Genomic DNA, 18,136 nt, shown 5'->3' with positions numbered 1-18,136 from the left:
CTAAGCCATGCTTATAATTTCTAGAGGCCTCTAGTTTCTGGAACAACTGGAGTATGAGATTCAATTGCATTCACTTCAGTGGAGGATACAGTTAAGTGCGGGCACGTTTTAAGGCTTGAGGCCAGTCATTAACAAATTAGTGCATGGAAACATTTGAGTTTCTCCAATCTGATTTTATGAAGTTATTTGGCAATAGCTGCTTGTCATCCCTTTTTCATCTCCCTTCCCCTCCCTCCCCCCCCCTCTTCACCTCTCCACTTTCCCTTCCCAGCAAAAGAACCCCCTCCGGATTCAAAAAGAGCATTGCAAGAACCCAAACTTCCCATTTTCCCCTTACTGTAGGCAAAAATACATGCTGTGTCTTGCTTTTGTATTTGTACACACACATATATTTTAAACTATGTATTCAGTAGATGTCAGAGTGCCTGTTTCCTTCCACTACGCAGCCACGCAAAGCCCTTTCACGGCAAGGACATGGAGCACGGGAGCGGAGGACGGGGCACTACAACCCCCATAGTACGCGGAGAGGGGCAGCGGGAGGCCGCAAGGGAGGAGAAGCGCAAGGCCTTCTGGGAGATGTAGTCCTGCGGCGGCCCTGCCCGGCTACAGCGCCGGGGGCAGCTCCCCAGGCACCTGTGTGTGCCGTGGGAGGCAGGGCGACCGCACTGTGCACCGCTCCCTGCGGGGTGTTGCAGTGCAGCTGCCTGCTGGCAGCCACACCAGGAACCGGTGGGAGAAGCATGGGAGAAATACCCAGGTAAGGATCTCCCGGCGTTTGCTGTGGAGTTGGATGAGGGGGGCTGCAGATCCCCCTTCCCTATCAGCCGTCCTGGCATCGTGCTGCGGGTCGGCAGTCGTTGCCCTTTTGCTCCTGTGCAACCCGTCTTGCTTGGGGTTGGCTCATAGCAGCGTTTGCGGCGCGAGCACGTGGCAGCAGTGGCACAGGGATGCCATTCTCCCTGCAGCTGCGGTCAGAAGAGCGGCTGCTTGGCTGTGCTGGGAGAAGGTTAGTGGGAATAAATATTCATTCAGTCTTGGAAGGAGGCGGGGAGGAAACCCCACTCTCTGGAGAGACTGGAGATCTTTCTCTAGTGAATAAGGGTCTTATGACGTCCAACTTCTTGCTCTATTTAAGCTTGCTTTTATAATTCCTTTTCGTTTTCTTATTTTTTTTTTCCCCTCCTCATTTTAACTCGATTTTCTAGGTCTCAGTAGAAAGAAATAGCCAAACATAAATTTAGCGTAAGCATCTGCAGCAGCTTTTTCCTGCGTACACTTCCTTGTCCCGATGTCTCTGCTGCTGCTGCTGCACAGTGGCAGAGCCATAGGCAGCTGCAATTCCCAGGCTGCATCGATCCCCATGACCAGCATTGCAAACACTGGAAACGCTTTGGCTGCATGCTGCCATCAGGAGAGTGCAAGGAGGAGAAGCAGCTTTGTATGTTCATGGCTCCTTGTGATCCTTGGACAAGTGGCTGCCCTGGGAGCTCCTCCTGCCTTGCTGCTGGTCCTTACACCTGAGAGCAAAATTCTCAGAGAGCTTCGGGAAATCCTTGGTGCAGGAATGCTCTGTCGGCCTCCCAGGGCTCAATGCACGTCACATGTATGGGTGCTGGGCTGAATGACACAGCTGTATTCCTTTCTACAAATAGTTTAATGGTGATGCTGAAGACTGCATGTACTGCAGGAACAACGTGGATTTTTTTAGCTAAGGCTGCTGGTGCCAGACCCTATTTAAATGAAAGGATGTGGAAGCAAAGACAGGAGTTAGTGATAGGGAAGGGCTCACAATGCAAGAGGCAGTTCCCAGTTCTGCCAAGAGCTGTATTGCCCTTTTAATGGTAATAAAGAAGCTTTGCCGTTAATCACTGCAGAGGCTGCCAAGTGCAGAACAGGTCCGGACAGCAAGGCTGTTCCCTTCCTGCTCCGAGGTCAGCATGGAGGTACAGCTGTGGGCTGGGCTTGCACAACCGTGGCACAGAGCTGACAAGCAGATGTCCTGTATGAAGCAAATGAATGTAAGAATGCTAAGGATAGTGCTCCTGAATGCATACCCACCAGGAGGGGGTGTGCATCTTAGATGGGGATGCTGCACTGACAGCAACAGGGTTGGTAAGAAGCTCCAAACTCATGCTGTTGTGATAGGGAGGGCACATGGGCTGCTCCTCACAGGCTTCTGGTGCATCCTATGTTCTCAGTGATCATAGTGTCAGACATTTCTAATGCATAGATGATAGAAAATAACCTTCTGGGAAAGTGGCACTGAAACGGAAAGTACCTCTATGCATTCAAGTACCTTTTTCCCATGCATGAGCAACACTAGTTAAAAAAACAACAGGGACAGTATTTGCTGACAACTTGTCTGTGTTTGGAGCATTTCCCTGCATGCTGATATCAAGTATGCCCCTGCTGCATCTACATGGGCACGGATTTCCCTGTTGCACCTGACGTCAGCGTACCTCCCTAAAAGTGGTTTTGTTTTCCATTCGTGATACACATCAGAAATCAAACAGCATGAGGTGGCTAATGGTATCATATTGACCCGCTGCTGCAGTTGCTGTTGATATCTGAAGAAATTCCCAAATATGACAGCCCCAGCAATAGTACTGTTACCTGCCCATCTTTCTCTTGCCAAGCAGATCAGTGTCTTTTTACATTATCAAGCTCAGTAATTGCTAGATTTGCAATAGCTGGTGAGTTGATCTGCCGTGTCATTTGAACAGTATCCAAACTGTCAATTATTTTCAAAATAGAGAGGCTGAATGGGTGTGGGAGAGAGGTACCTTTTCCTTCTCACTGTCTGCCAAAGTGTCACCCACCCTTTTTAAGAGCTGTGCATTCAGAATCCAGCCACAGTGCAATCAGAAATCAGCCTTAGTGCACAGGCTACTAAATTTCTGTTTTTGTCATTATTGCAATTGTAGTAACTCTGTTAAAGACAAGACAAAAGGTTGCTCTTTTCATTTAGAGACTTTTCCAGCCTCCACTTTTGCAACAAAGGTTACCCTGAGCAATGTGTACATCTGTCTAACTGTAACAATACATATTATTCATACCTTGTCAATGTGTATGCTAGAAAACAGAAGCTGAATTTATAGCTATATTTCCTTTCTGCCGGGGCTTTTAGAGTGAGTGTTTCAGTGTTTCCATTATAAACCCTGTTTTCTGAGGTTTATAACAGTCTTGAAGAGCATAGTGGTCTTGAACCATAATAGAAAACATGTAATGTTGCATTTACAATACAGCTGTAACTGCACATTAAGGAGTGTAATCTTCTCAGTGTACCCACAATAGTCCAATAAGGTTAATTGGAGTTACATTTACTAAGAGAAGAACAATATTTTACCCTTGGAGTTCTCCACTCAGATCCAAGGACAGAGTGCCTCTGCCTGGACCAGGCTCACAGCTGCATCATTCCTGGTGGCAACCCATATGAAAGCCCCACGTGCACTGCAAGGCCCCTGGAGTATCTGCCTCTATGGGTTTGCAGAGCTGCTTTGCAGACTTGGCCAGTGGAAAACAAAGGTAGGTCCTGCCTGGCTGCCTTCAGTAATGACATAGCTATGTCCAGATGTGAAGTCCTTGGTACAGGAGAGGGATGGATCTGTTGAAGCGTGCCCAGAGAAAGGCCACAAAAGTAGTGCAAGAGTTGGAACACCTCTCTATAAGGACAGGCTGAGATAGCTGGGGCTGTTCAGCTTGGAGAAGAGAAAGCTCCAAGGACACCTGAAAGCGGCCTTTCAGTATCTAAAGGGGGGTCTGTATGAAGCAAGGGGACAGACTCTTTTGCAGGGTCTGTTGTGATAGGACAAAGGGAAGTGGCTTCAAACTAAAAGAGGAGAGATTTAGATTGGACATAAGAAGTTTTTTACAATTAAAGATGTTGAGGCACTGGAATAGGTTGCACAGAGGTGGTTGCTCAGAGGTCCTTGCAGACATCTGAGCAAGGTTGGGCTGAATGGGTCTCTGAGCACCCTGATCTGGTTGTGACTGTGCCTGTTCATTGCAGGGGAGTTGGACAAGATGACCCTTAAGATTCTCTTCCAACTCTAACGATTCTATGATACTATGAAACCGGGGCAGAGATGATCAGTAGATTTTATACCTCATCAAATGCATGGGGAGGTCTTAGTCCTGTCTGTCTCTGCCATTTCTGTCCTTGGCTTCCAGTCTTGCATAAATCTAGGTCCCTCCAGAAACCCTAGGCATTTCTCCATTTCCAGCCAGCTTACTCCATCTGGCATCTTGCATTCATGTGTCACTTTGCTTACAAGGGTAAGGGAAATAGAGTTCATCATAACATCCCTTCACCCCCAGGCTGTCTCAATTAGTCCAGCTCTATTGCGTGGTTGCTGTTGTAGCCTGAGCTAACACAGGCCAGGGCTTTTGAGGCAATGCCTGGTACACTAGGGGATCTCTGTGGGATTTCTACTCTAGAAAAGGTACGTATCTGTATAGTGTTCACATATAGAAATTCCAGCATACCTGGGCAGGACTGTAGCTGTTGGTGTGTGTCTAACAGATCTGCCTCTCCAAGCTAGCATCTAGCTGAAATTTTGGCTGGTACCTACTAGCTCCCACTGTGTCAGCTGGGTTGCTTTGAGAATGTAACTGTGAGAGCAGGTTAAGGTGGCAGTGCTGGTGAGTGGTGGTGTTCTGGGTTAGAAAGAACACGTCAGATAATGAGGGAGAAGAGTTGAAGTTAACTGTGGGTAGTGCCAGGAGTGCTGGCCGTGCTCAAGCTAGAGCAGATTTATCATTGCAATCCCTTGCTTGAGCTTATTGTCCTTAACTGAGTGAAGGTAAGGAAGGCAGCAGCATGTTCGGAGTAGAAAGAAACATCTAAGAATTGTTTAAAAAAAAACAACACCCAAGACCCTTGGAGCTTGAAGACTTCATTAGGTTCTGTGGTGAGTACAAAGCACTCCTCTCAGATTGTCACAGGGCCATGGTTTTCCAAGTCGAACCCAAGCGTTGATCAGCAGCCAGTATGAAGACAAAGCATGATGGCTTAAAGTTTTCCATAGAATTCTTTTTCCAGTGAAACTGAGAAGGTTACCTATTTCTTCATATAGCCCAGCCGCAGTTTAGAGTTGGGCTCATCTCCCAGTTGGCAGCAGAAGATAGGAAGGAGGTAGAAGGCTGCACTCACTGTGAGTGTTAGGTTTGGAGCTCATCTATGTATCACTCTGAGAGAACAGGTTAATATGAGCATCAGCAGGGCTGAAATCTTGTTGAGCCTAAGTTCTTGCTGTTTCAGCTCATATGCCACCTTACTTAGTCTTCCACTTAACCTATTTTCATGTGGCTAACGGGTCAGCTTATTGGGTTCATGCCCTTTTGAAAGTATTTCTAACCTCAAGCATTCAGAAATCACAAATTCACTCTCAGATTCATGAGACGGCAGGAAAAACATGCATTTTTTTTTAATTGAGCAATTAAAATAGCTTAATTAGGATTTTGGCCCTGATCCTTTTGAGTTTCATAGCTTTGGAACATCATTTTTCTTGCTGTGAGGTCTTGACCCTCTTTGCCCCCAGTAAAACCTGTATTTGTCACAATTGTAGAAATGAAGAACAAGTGCTTTGGCAAAAAAAAAAAAAAAAGAAAAAAAAGCCAAGATTTGCAGTAAGAGCTCAGATATGGAAATGTTGGTTTTGTTATTGTGCAAGTTTGTTATTCACTTCTTCTATTTTTGCCCCCTCACCAGTTATGCATGCCTGTGTATGTTGTAACCTATCTGCTGAGAATGAACGGGAGGGAGCTGAAGGAAATTCTGATTTGCGAATTAGTGCACGAGGGGCCAGCAGAAAGGACTGCAGGGAAAAAAATGATGAAATGGAGGCTACAAATGGCTGAACTAGAGCAAAGCCATAGGTGTGTTTCATACAACCTTCCGTAGCGTTTAAGAGGCTACAGTTTGCATGTTAGTTATTTGTGCTCTTTCATGTGAGTAAGAAGGCCTTTGGGAATACTGGGCACGATCTACCAAGAATTTTTCATCATGTGATGCATGAATTTAGATAGAGAATATCTTCTGAATGGGGCAGGTGTTCAGATAAGGGTTTCAATGTACTTTATATTGCCTCTGTGATTGGCCCACAGTGTAGAGATGCTCAGGTCTTGTCACTATGGCTCTCTGTGCTTCAGTGCACCCTTTGTGTTCTTACAGCTATCTGAAAGTGTCTGACATGATTGTTCACCCTGCAATTATAAGTATTTTGAAATATTTACATTGGGGAGCATAGTAAATATTTCCAAAGGCAAGAGAGTCAACAGGGCACCAGCCTCTCATGCCTATCTCAAAAAGGAGCTTGAGCAGAATCCCAGAAACCCTGCACTCGATGTTGTCCAGGAGAACTTCCCCTGTACCATGATGGGCTGTACTGCAGCTTAAAGGTGAGGCTCTGTGGATGCTGATAGAGAACTACTGAAGAGCTGGGGTCATCCTTAGCGATTACTTTGAACTGCCATGTTGAGTCTATTTGCAGCTGTATCTCCTTTCAACATGAGGATATCAACCAGTAGTTTCTGGGCTTCTTGAAGTTTCAAAATCATTATAATGGCAATAGTATTGTTCTGACTTGCTCGATTTTGACCATTCTTTTTGCTTTCTACTTGCTGGTTTACCTTCCTTCTGTACTGAGGCTAGATGGTGTTAATGCTCGAATTGCAGTGCCCATCCTGTTCTTTATGTTTGTATTGTCTAATTCATTGTGCATTCTTTTCCTCTTTCATTTTGCTTTCTTATTCATAACAGAGTGTTAATTGCATCCAGTCACTCCGATGTTCAACAGTTAGAGGTAAGGCATACAGGCAGATCTGATACTGTCTGGAGTTCCCAGCTGGGACCTGATTGTATCATTCCTAGTCAGCTTGAAGGCTATCATAATCCGTGGGAACATTTTCTGTTCATTCATTCATGAGAACAGAGCACTGAACAGGCTGCCCTGAGTGGTTGTTGAGTCTCTATCTCTGGAGGTATTTAAAACCCATTTGGACTCTTTTCAGTGGAACCTATCTTGGGAAGCATATTTTTGTAGGAGTTTGGACTCAGTGATCTTTATTGATCCCTTCCAACCCCTGTGATTCTCTTGGTCTATGATCCTGTGATATCTGTGGAGCTTCTTCTGGAATCACATGCTATTTGGAAAAAAAACAACAGTGGGAGACCTGGCCAGAAGAATGTTTCATTACCTCATCTGAGTTTACAATTTCTGAGACTTTTGGCGACTTTTCCTTTTTGTTATTTTGAGTTCCGACAAGGTATTGATAAATGCACTGTTTCATAAATTTTCTCTTTCACATATCCTGTTCTTTTGTATGTATCATTATCTTTTCACCTGTTTCAGGCCTTAGTAACCAGTCTGTCAGTTACCTGAGAGCACTGATAAATCTTTATTGTTGTGAGTGACTTCACCGAAGATCTCTGACCTACACCATCTTCCCAGGAATCCAAATGAAGTTCAAACCTGGGTGTTTAGTCCATCATATCTACTCACTCTAGGACAATGTGCTCAGCCCTACCTCTTCTTGGCTGCTGTTCTTTCCCTTGTCCCTCCTGTTTGTGTCTCTAATCCATTTTCTTTCATTCAGATGACCCAAAGGACTCAGTGGTCGGGATTTGTCCAGCTGGAAGTTCAGGAGCCATTGCTCAGAGCAGTGCATTGTTGAGGCTCATTGTTTCTGAAGTTGCTGCCTCTTTTTTCTCTAAAGGAATCTTTCTGTATCCTACTGAAAGGATTCCATAATAAAATTATTGAACTGCAAACTGGAGAGGTAAGATGGGGAATGTAGTAGCTACTGAGCATGTCAAGCTCTCAAAATTTTTCTGTTAATTGGAGAAAAACAGTGTTCTCTATCTTTCCATTTGCAAAGCACAGAAAAGGACTGATCTTTGTATGTGATGGTGTTGATTCCATGGACTAGTAAGTGAAAGAGAAGTTGATAAGAACTATTTAGTTAAGTAAATTATAAAACACGGTGCTTCTGTAAAGATTTTCACAGCTCTTTTGATCTGTGGCTCAGCACTCAGATACAGCTTGGAGAATTCAAGCCTTGAGTTTGCCATTTAAAGTAAATTTTCAGTCAGAGAAGGTTAGACGTTTTTTCTTGGCATTTAAAAATTGAACTTCATACAATGAATTATAACTTACTGTCTCTTATCGCGATATTGTTACTAAGACAAACATTAATGTGGCTTTGTGCTACTACAAGACTTGTCAAGGCAAGGCTCTTTGGCTTTTGCTATCAACGTGGAACTATTGATTCGTGAACATAAATCCTTACTTATCTCCAGTCAACTTTATAGCACAATGAAATTATAGGGTTGCTTGAATCAATCAGTGTTTCTAAAGCAAGCTATAGAAATATAAACAAGTTACTGATTATTTAATAATGCCAATTTGCTTAGAAATGCCTGGCCGTGGGCAGCAGATGTTGCATTAATTTCTGCTTTCTCTGGAATTTCACTGGGGCTTCAAGACCTTAATGTCACTATTAGCAAAGGTAACTTTATTTTAGAAACTCATTCTGAGCCTCACAGCAAGAGGAAGAAACTGATGTTCCTTTTGACCACAAAATCTGTGCTATTTCTAAGTGGAGTTCTTTGAAATAAGTGGGATATCTCACAGCTTGTTGCTTTAGAGGGGACTTCGTACAGTGGCACTACATTTGGTTAGCATAATGAGGTTTTTTAGCCCCTGTGATATTGACTGAGTTTGAAGTACCAAAACTTTTAGTCATCTAAGATTAATTCTGTAGGTGAAGTGCAAGTTTGCATAGTATTTCAGCCTTCCTGGAATTTTAGGCTAGGTGCCCCTCTTCTGAGAAGCAGTTATGTTAATATAGCCAGGTTCTGACTCAGGGAAACAATTTAAGTATAAAAATATGTCTTTGTTTCTCAGTAGGAAGTGTCATGAAAGCAGCTTCCTCAATGTGGTTTCACGGTTGCAGTGTATGCCCTTTGGAGATCCAGTTCATTGAAGTGATTTTATTCAAGGTGGTTCAAGAATATTCCACGAGTCCACGTTGTCCTTTCAATGCTCCTGTACGTTTGGAATGCAGAGCAGGATCTTTTGATCTGGGCTCTGATGCCTCAGTTGTCTATCTTCAGAGTAGTTTGTTGTAGCTTATCGTGCAGGGGGTTAAGACCACCTGATTAATCTGCTTGGCCAATCTCCTTACACAGGGATAGTAATAATAGAGTCATGGAAGGCAGCTGTAAATCCCTCTGCTGTAATACATTAATATTCCCAGGACTTTGGCTATTAAAGTTGTTTTAAATATATATAATAAAAGAAAGAAAAAAAAAAGCCTCTGAGAACTGTGCCTTTGATCTTTTTGATTGATCTACCTTAAAGATGTTAATAATTCATTTTTGCTTTGGAAAGGTTTTGGTCTTTAAGATAAATTAATGTTATATACATACACAGTTTTGTACATGGGCTTTGTTAAAGCTTACATGTAAACTAGTCTCCGATTAATCTCATGTTTTTAAGCTGTTCTGCGGTATTTCATTTGCAGTAATTTGTGGCTAAGCTGCCTGTATAACACAATTTCCTTGATCTAAGGACTGTGCTACAAATTTCTATAGAGAGGAACTGCTATAAAATTAAAACTTAACACCTCTCTAGACTTCCCTCAGCTATGGTGAAGTTGATATGGCTCGGCCTTAATTAGATTATTATAGACCTAAAATGTATGAGGTAGCATAGCATGAGAGAAGTTGAATTTGGTCATTAACAAGAGTTCTTGGTTAGTCAGGCTGGTTAGTCATTAGCCTCTGAAATACATGAGAGTACATTTTCCATTCAGTGTGCTTTGAAGACTGGTCAAAATCCTTAATGTGATTTAGGTCTACTGAGAATGTCTTTAACCCTGCTTTTTAATAAGCTCTGTATTTCATGTCTGAGAGATACTTGTTTATGTCTGGCATTGCTGAGGCTCACTGCTGCACCTGTATTAATTTTGAAGTTGAAACACATTGTTTTGCAGGAGCACTTACAAAAAAAATATTCTTGGAATTAGAGCAGACAGGAATTTAATGTATGAACATTTCCTGGAAAACCCGGATAGCCTTTTTTTCTTTTTCAGTTGAGGAACACTTCAACTGCTTATACTCTGAATGTAGTAATGTACTTCCCTTTTTAATATTTCCTGCTGTAAACATGCATATATACTAAAGTTCAGTCCTGCTTCTGTCTTGTAGGTCTGCCTTTTGCTGGGACCTCCAAGTCTGCAGCAATGTCAGTGCTGAGGGAGAAGGGATGAGGTGGATATCCTGAGTGTGAGTTTGTGTTGGGTGAGGTGGAGATCTGTGGCTTTTCATTGCCGCAGGAGAGAAGAGCTCGGATGGCACCTCAACAAGGAACTGTGAACTTTGGTAGATGCTGTCTCGGGAGAAGCCTTGTGAAGGCAAACACAGTTAACACTGCTGACTTATAAGAGATGAAAAGGAAAAGGCCTCTGCTGCTTCAGCTTGTCTCTGTCTTCCTTCATCAAGTGATTAGTGAGGACTTTGTCTCCATAGTTCTTAAATGTCCTTATAATCAGCCTGGGCAACGTTTCTCCACATATACAGGAGAGGTTGGTGATAAATGTATCTGCTATTAATTAGTTATTAAGAATGTTTTTTCTCATGTAAATAGCCTGTTAGTAAAGAAAGGATGCTGAAAGCAAGGCTGATGCATAATTTGTTTTTGTTGCTGTCTGCATCCCTCCTGATTCCTTTCCCCTGCCTCACAGTGTGATGGATTTCTCTGACTCTTCATGAAGCTGAAGTACTAAGCTCTGGGACAGCACTTAGGTGTATTCCAGGTGAGTTTTGGAAGTATTGCTGCCTGCTGCAATTTTCAGTGGCTGGAGGTGCCAAGTTAAAATCCTCTAGTAAGAAACAGGTGCTGAGGATTAAAAACCAAAGCAAAAATAAACTCCAACATCAACAGCAGAAAATGATGGTTGTTGTTGTTGGGAGCTTAATTATATGTTCTCTTCCAAATTGGATGCTGATGTGAGAGCCTATTTTCTATTATAATGTGTGTGTTTAAGAACTGTTCATCCCAACTACCTCCCAATGTGACTGGGAAAAGGCTCCAGTGTACTTCTTAAAAAATAAGCAAGATCTGTACTTGACTCTGTGTTTGCTGAACTTAATAGAACTTCTGCCTCTGTCTTGAACAGGAAGGTATCAATCCTCCACATGCAGATAAATCATAGAATCATAAAGGTTGGAAAAGACTTTTAAGATCATCTAGTGCAACCTCCCACCTCCCACCAGTGTTGCCCACTTAACCATGTTCCTTTATACCATGTGACCTTTAATTAAAAAGCCAAGAAAATTAATGCACAGTGAAACAGGAATATTATTTTTTACTTTCTACATTTGTGGTAGGTTTTGTTTTGTTTCTTTTTAAAAAGAATTTAATGCATATTGATATTTTTTAATATTTTTTGTTTTAATTATTTTCTTCCTTAAAGTGGGGTTGGCTTGTGCCTGCTGACTAATTCCTTGCATCACTGGTCTTGTGTTTTCTTGCAGTTGTTCTTGGAGAACTTGGCAGCTGCAAGCTAGCAGAGCTGTTGTTGACCCTGAATAGCAATAGCAACGTTAATACAATAAGAAAGGTTTTCTGTGATCTACCGTGCTATCCTGTGGAACCAATGAGCTGGTTAACACCTTTTACTTATTCTGCAAGGATCTGAGGCTGGAAGGGAATTAATGCAGTTGTGAAGCACAGAGAACCAAAATAGCAGTGATTCAGTTAGAGTAGAGCCAAATCTTCTTAAAATTAAACTCCATTGTGTTAGAGACTTTACTTTTTTGATACCTATATTATTAACTTCTCTGATAAGAGCAGGAAATGTAATACAGTGATATTGGAGGAGCCTTGCGCATTAAATCTAAGCTATTATCTTGGGGTTGTTTGAGAAGAAACCACTCTTCATCCGGTGTGTTGTGGGAATCAGACATTGCAGACTGCCTCTTTCTCACTGAGTTTTTTGGTTAGTTTTAGTTCCCTTAACTTTCAGTATGTTATGGGAAGGCTGCTGTACATAAGTGTGTATTTATAGTTTCGTAAGTTACAAACGATACCGCATAGTTTCTGGGAATTTTATCATGGACAAGTGTTTACCTGCAAGTTGCAGCTACTCATGTTGTAATCTGCAATATTTTTTGATACTGGTGTTTAGCAATTTTGTGTGTAACAGGTTAATGGTCTCCGCATACAGACATGCTTCAAGGCTTATTTTCTGGTTGACCTTTCTCACTGGACCAGATCAAATTTTTGAAATAGGATTGAGGTTTGCAGAGAGGAAACTGTGGAAGAGAGCTGAGGAATTCACGTGCTGGGGCAGCTCCTGAACTGCAGTCAGACTGGTTGTGTGACAGCTTGACTGTGCCACAGTGCAGAAACACAAAGGAGCACATGCTTCTATTAATGTTAACCCCGGTACCAGAGATTCTCTGGCTACATACTAAGGCTGTGGCGAATGGTACCTCCAGAGGAGGCACTGCATTGAGCCTGGAACATTTGCTGCAATACCTGTGGACCTGAGATGATCCAACCTAACGGTGCTACCTATGCAGCGACTAGTGCAAGTGACTCTAACTTACCCAAGTGCTACAGTTGTTTTTTTCTGCTCATTAGTCTCTCTTTCTATACATGTCTTCTAGTAGTCGCATTAGAAGAGTTTACCCCTAATTCCTCCTTTTAGCTTGGGTAATCTCAATTCTACTGTGTTTAAAGTATAACCAGTTTGGAGATCAGTGCCAGTGAAGTTTTCTGTTGCAGAAATGCTCTGATTTTATTACTTCACAGAACACCACTGTTTGCATGCTAAGACACAGATGATGGGTGGTCATGTATTCTTCTTCCATGATCTGTGTCAGAGTCAGGCTCTCCTTCCCCTCCTTTTTCCCACATTTTCCCCAGTCTCCCACACTTGTTGTCTAGAAACCCATTTGACCGCACTGATGTCTTAAGCAGTTGATATGTAAATATTTACTGACATGACAGTCAGCAAAAGGGGAGGGCAAATTTCTACATCCTACCATTTGGTAAATCTTCAAGTTCTCTCTCTGAGTGTGCAGTCGATAAGAACAGGAAAGGTTTGCAGTTCATACTTGACTTGATGTATTTTTGCTCTCTTGGTTCCTGTTTTTGTTGCAGATGTCATTCAAGTAGCTGTGGGAGGTTTATCAGCTCTTGAGGAGATTTTCCCTTGTGTGCATGCTTGCACCACTGAAGGCCGGCACTGTGCTGGAGGAAAATGGAGCTCTCTGATCTCCTGGCATTTGCCTCTGCAGAAGTGAACAGTACAACAGTCACCCTGGCTTTACTGGCGGTATTCGTGGTTCTTCTATACTGGTAAGTGGTAATGGCAATAGGAGCCTGCTTAAGTTCTCTCAACATCTACAGAGACTTCCTATTTTTAAGATGAAACTAGAAGATAGCTGGCTGGAAGAGGTGCAAAGGGCATGCTGGTTTGGATGTGGAGGTTGAAATACAAACTTACGAAACTCACATTGCTTTTTACAGAGTTCTGTCCTTGCAATACTTTCTTTTGAGTGCTTTATCAACAAATGCTCACTGAAATTGTTGTAAAAATTGAGGACTTAACTACTGTTGGTTTCTTATTAATTTCTGTAGGCTGCAGGAGCACTGATGCTGGTCACTAAAGAAATTGAGTTATTTTCACAGGGTCTTGTTGGACCCTTCTTTGCATTGTGCTGCACACTTGACCTTTGCCAGGTTTCTTGGTTTAAATTTACAGACACTTTAACTGTTGCTTGAATTTTTTCTCTTGTTCTTTCCACACTGACTAATGGACACAAAACAGAATAACAGCAATTCTAATGTGAAGTGCAGTAGGCATAACAATGAGCTATGCTGTGATGAAGGGAAAAAGAAGTACCTACTACAACCCAGTCCAGATAATCTGTTTTGGAAATTAAAGTAGCTGATCTGGGAATGCTGTTCTGACACTTTTCACTTGAGTACCTCAAACCTTGAGTTTTAGTCATGTTTTTTTCTCATTTCTATGTGAATTCAAGAAATAAACAGTGAGAGAAGAAGAACTTCAGAAGAAAATACAAAACTGATCTAGAAAAGAATAGCGATGACATCATGATTTCAGCACAATTGTTCTAGTAGTGTAAATGATGGATCACTTCTGTACACATTTCTTGATTCTTTAATCCTGTCAATCTTTGTTCTGCTTCCTATCAAGGGAGAGTCTAGAGAGACTGAGAAGAGCCAAATCAATTCCCTCTTTGATGTGCATTGCCATCTCAGGTTGGTGAGCAAGCCAGTTTTCTTTCTAAGATCTGCACAAATCATCACAAAGATCCAAGTCCCACTGCCTCTGAATTTTAGTTGGAAAAACAATGGAAAAACAATTCTGGTAAATCCATACTGTTTAGCTGCTGACCCATGGATCTACATAAACTCAAATAGGGGAAGAGAGGCCAGAGGTAGAGCCATGGTTCAGAAATGCAGCACCAGGTCTGGTGAACTCTGGCAGCTTGTGAGATGGCTAGAAGAGCTGGTGCTTCCATGCCGTAAATGTCAAGGTGTGCTGAGGGCTGTGAAGGCACGGAAGTGCTCTGTACAAATGTGCTGTGTTCTGATCCATGCTTCTCCAGAGCCTTGCTTTGTGGTTCATTTTAGGAAAGGCTCTTATAAGAAAGGCCCTCCTATAGAAAGGAAGGCATGGAAGCTCTGAGTTGAATTCTGTTTCAACATAAATGAAACAGATTGCCCTGATAGAGGTGATGGATGCCCCATCCTTGCAAACGTCCATGCAAGGTCAGGCTGGAGGGGGCTCCACAGAACCTGATCTAGCTGTGGGTGTCCCTGCTCATTGCAAGGGAGTTGGACTAGGTGGCCTTTAAGGGTCCTTTCCAACTCAACAATTCTACAATTCTATAAATAAACTTGGATCTAAAGGCAGACTAAATGCAAGCTTGTACCAGGCTCCTAGCCACGAACAGTCAACTGTCATACAAGCTTCATAAAGTCCAATTAGGGGTGAGATGGGAAATTGCCTTAGAGTAGAGATACATCATTCCTTGTTTCTCTTTTCCTGGCTGAAGATGAACCCTGTGAAGGCACTGTGTAAAGGAAACTGGAGTTTTATGAGGGGAAGTGTTTTATGCCCTAACCTGTCACTGATCCTATTGATCTGCAGATGCAAGTTGATTTTAGGGTAGTTTATTAAATACAGCTGCCTTTAGGTCACTCTTCCAAGGAGGAGCTGGTGCTGTTTCTTAAACTTGCAATTAAACATGTTGGGCAACGCACACAAACTATTGGTAAGCATGCTTAGTTGACTAAGCTATTTGGATCCATTTATTTCAGTAAAATGCAGTGAGTAAGGACATAAGTCTTGAAGCACATCTACATGAATGGTGCTTGTTTTTCAGACTTGTCAATCTATTCATGTAACAGTTTATTTTTTATAAAACTTTTTTTTTTTTTTTCCTCATATCAAAGTTCCGTTTAAGTGAATCAGTGAAAAACAATTCATGCTCGCAGCCTTCTTCATTCGCAGTTGAGACTTTGGATTCAAGGAATTACTTAAAGAGTACGTAGAAGATTGCTAATAAAATGCAGGTCCCTAATTCTAGAGAATGTTTTTTCTTTATTACAACCATGTTGTATGCAGAGTTGTGTGGTTCTTCTACGAGTTAGAAAGCGCACATTTAATCTGTGATGGGAGTATTAATAAAATAATAACTACTCAAGTTCCTTTGATGTTTTCATTCTAAGCCTTACTCTCATATTTTAATGACCTCTTAATACCTTTTTTCTTGGGGGGCTTTTTTATTCTGCCAGCATTATAGCTTTTCAGGATGACAGTCATACAAGAAGGAAAGTATTAATATTTGCTGCTGTAAGTTTTGGGATGCTGGTAGCTTCTGTTTGATAAGGGTTGTAGCGTGTTCTGTGAATACAAAGACTAGACAGTTTGTCCACTTTTCTTTTGCTTTAAAAGGCTTACAGGCTAAACAGAAGGCATTTGTAGGTAGAAAAAAGAGATGATAGGCCTAACGTACACTAGAATTGTAACATGGTGATGTCAACTGCTGTGCTATTGAGCTATTTCCTTAGCAAGAATTTTGTGAATGGCGTTACTTGAGGGTTTAAATGACGCCCTTGAGTTGCTGCCCATCAGCTAAGACTCTGTAGCTGTTAGTGTGTGCATTGTAAGGCCAGCTGTGATTTATCACAGTTCAGGTGACAGGTGGTATCTTGCTAAATTGTGATAAGACCAATTTCTTCACATTTCTGGATAAGGTGAGGTCATATGAAATGAAGTAGGGGAGAGAAGTAAGAGTTGGTTGGGAAAGGTAGGAGAAGCTGTAGCTGCTTAAAAATAAACAGATGCAGGTCTTAGAGGAAACTTGGATGACTTGATCATTATTTAGGCTGCCACTTACAGTACAATTAGGAATACCAGTAATTCTGTGTAGAACACTGTCTAACAGCACACCTGATTTCTCTTATGTTTTCATTAATGTAATATGAGGATGATGCTGACAATGTGTCGTGTCAACCTTAATTCAGAGGCTATAATCTGTGTTTATCCTCCACATGACCTTAAAAAGCCTCTTCCTATGGCAGATTTAAGTCAGCTCATCTAACGTTGAGACTACAGAGAATCTCTTGGGTACACAGTCTCTTCAGATTTGGAATGGGGTGAACAAACCTGAAGCTGCTTTTTTTCTGTCTTCTATTAATATAACCTGCTCAGGTCTGCCTGCTCACTTCTACTCCTGGGGGGTTTAGCTGTCTGCTCCTTCCCCATCTTTAGTACTTGCTATCAGTAGGTCCAAGTCTCTTCTCCTAGACCTCATACCATGGATTCTTCAATGGCTGTTGCTACCTCCTTATTATTGTGATAGACGGTGAAAATACTGCTTTAGTGACAATAAAAAAAACCCAACAACATATGGCAAGTACATATCAGAGGTACAACACTGAGCACTCTTTAAAAAAAATAAAAAATCTCATGCCTGTGTTGCTTCCACCCTCTGTGATTTCTACTAGCCAAGCTGATTATCAGAGCAGTTTCTTCTAAGAGCACTTTCTTCCTCAATTCCAGGGGCTGCTGTCTCTGTTTGCTTAATCTCTGTGAAACTCAGGGTTCTTTTCCGGGCATGAAATAAAAACAAACACTTAAGGGAGGAATGAGGTTAACATTTACAAATCCCAGTGATATTCTCGACTGAAAAGTGTATCTTTACAACATACTGTTCATTTTCATTTCAAACATCTGCTGAGCAGGGTATCCCGTGCTTGGTTGTAGCTGCAAACATTGCTTTGTCTCTTTTTGCTGCCTGGGAAGATATTTGATAAAATGAAAGCAGCAGTTTGTTTTGCTTTAAAGTTTAATGTACCATAAACTTAGCATTATGAAGAAGCTGTCACAGCATTCAGATACCTGTGTTCAAACTAGATTATCAACCCCTTGTCTAAACAAACCTGTTTTTTTTTTTCAAAACTTGGAGGTTGGATGGGAGGTGTTTGTTTATGTTTGTGAGATCCATGTTTAATTACATGCTTTCAAGCATAGCAAAATATATACTGGTAATGTCCTTGTCTGTTTCTGAAAAGCTAAATTGTTCATAAAGATGTCATTTTTACATTAATTCAGTATTATGATCACTTACGTTACAGAAATATGTAGACAGAATGAGAGATTTGGGTTTCCCTGGATTGAGGCACTGTTCACACATTGCATAACATGTCAGTTCTGACACAAAGTATTTGCTGTCTCTGATGACCACAAATGAAAATGAAGTGCATTTTTTTTTTTTTTTTATTCCTGTCCTTATGCTCAGAAGTTTGCATGCACTTAGATGCAGGATTGCTTATACATGGGGGACAACGTGTTAGAGTTCAGTAGTAGATAAGAAGTCTGTAGTTGACCTCTTTCTAAGTTAATTTCAGGATAGAGGTATTTTAATATTGGTGACTACAATACTATTGCTTTTTTGGCATTACTTCACATCTGTGGTTTTGGGAAGCAGTATGAAAGAGAAAGCTTATGTATGTCTGTCCCAAACAAAAACTTTGCTCTTATTTTGCAAAAAGTTGCTATTTTTGGAACTTGAGTTATGCAAAACCGA

General features: G+C 41.7%; 1 protein-coding gene across 4 annotated transcripts in view; it reads left to right on the top strand.

Annotated features, from left to right (window-relative positions):
• Window positions 1-582: 582 nt before the first annotated feature.
• Window positions 583-18,136, top strand: part of TBXAS1 (thromboxane A synthase 1) — a 246,457-nt gene continuing 228,903 nt past the window's right edge. Inside the window, exons 1-5 of one of the 4 annotated variants that reach the window (XM_085228340.1) lie at window positions 639-757; window positions 7,597-7,779; window positions 10,211-10,587; window positions 10,747-10,818; window positions 13,173-13,370. In XM_085228340.1, the coding sequence (XP_085084466.1) occupies window positions 13,273-13,370 (98 nt within the window). In that variant the 5' untranslated portion in view covers window positions 639-757; window positions 7,597-7,779; window positions 10,211-10,587; window positions 10,747-10,818; window positions 13,173-13,272. Of the gene's footprint in view, window positions 758-7,596; window positions 7,780-10,210; window positions 10,588-10,746; window positions 10,819-13,172; window positions 13,371-18,136 lie in introns of all 4 variants that reach the window. The other 3 variants (XM_085228350.1, XM_085228344.1, XM_085228360.1) reach the window with 3 other exon arrangements.

This window comes from Meleagris gallopavo, chromosome 1 (assembly GCF_905368555.1).
Source record: "Meleagris gallopavo chromosome 1, MGAL_WU_HG_1.1, whole genome shotgun sequence".
Taxonomy (NCBI): Eukaryota; Metazoa; Chordata; class Aves; order Galliformes; family Phasianidae; genus Meleagris; species Meleagris gallopavo.
The sequence above is the reverse complement of the archived record's forward strand: the minus strand, read 5'-3'. Positions and strand labels throughout refer to the sequence as shown.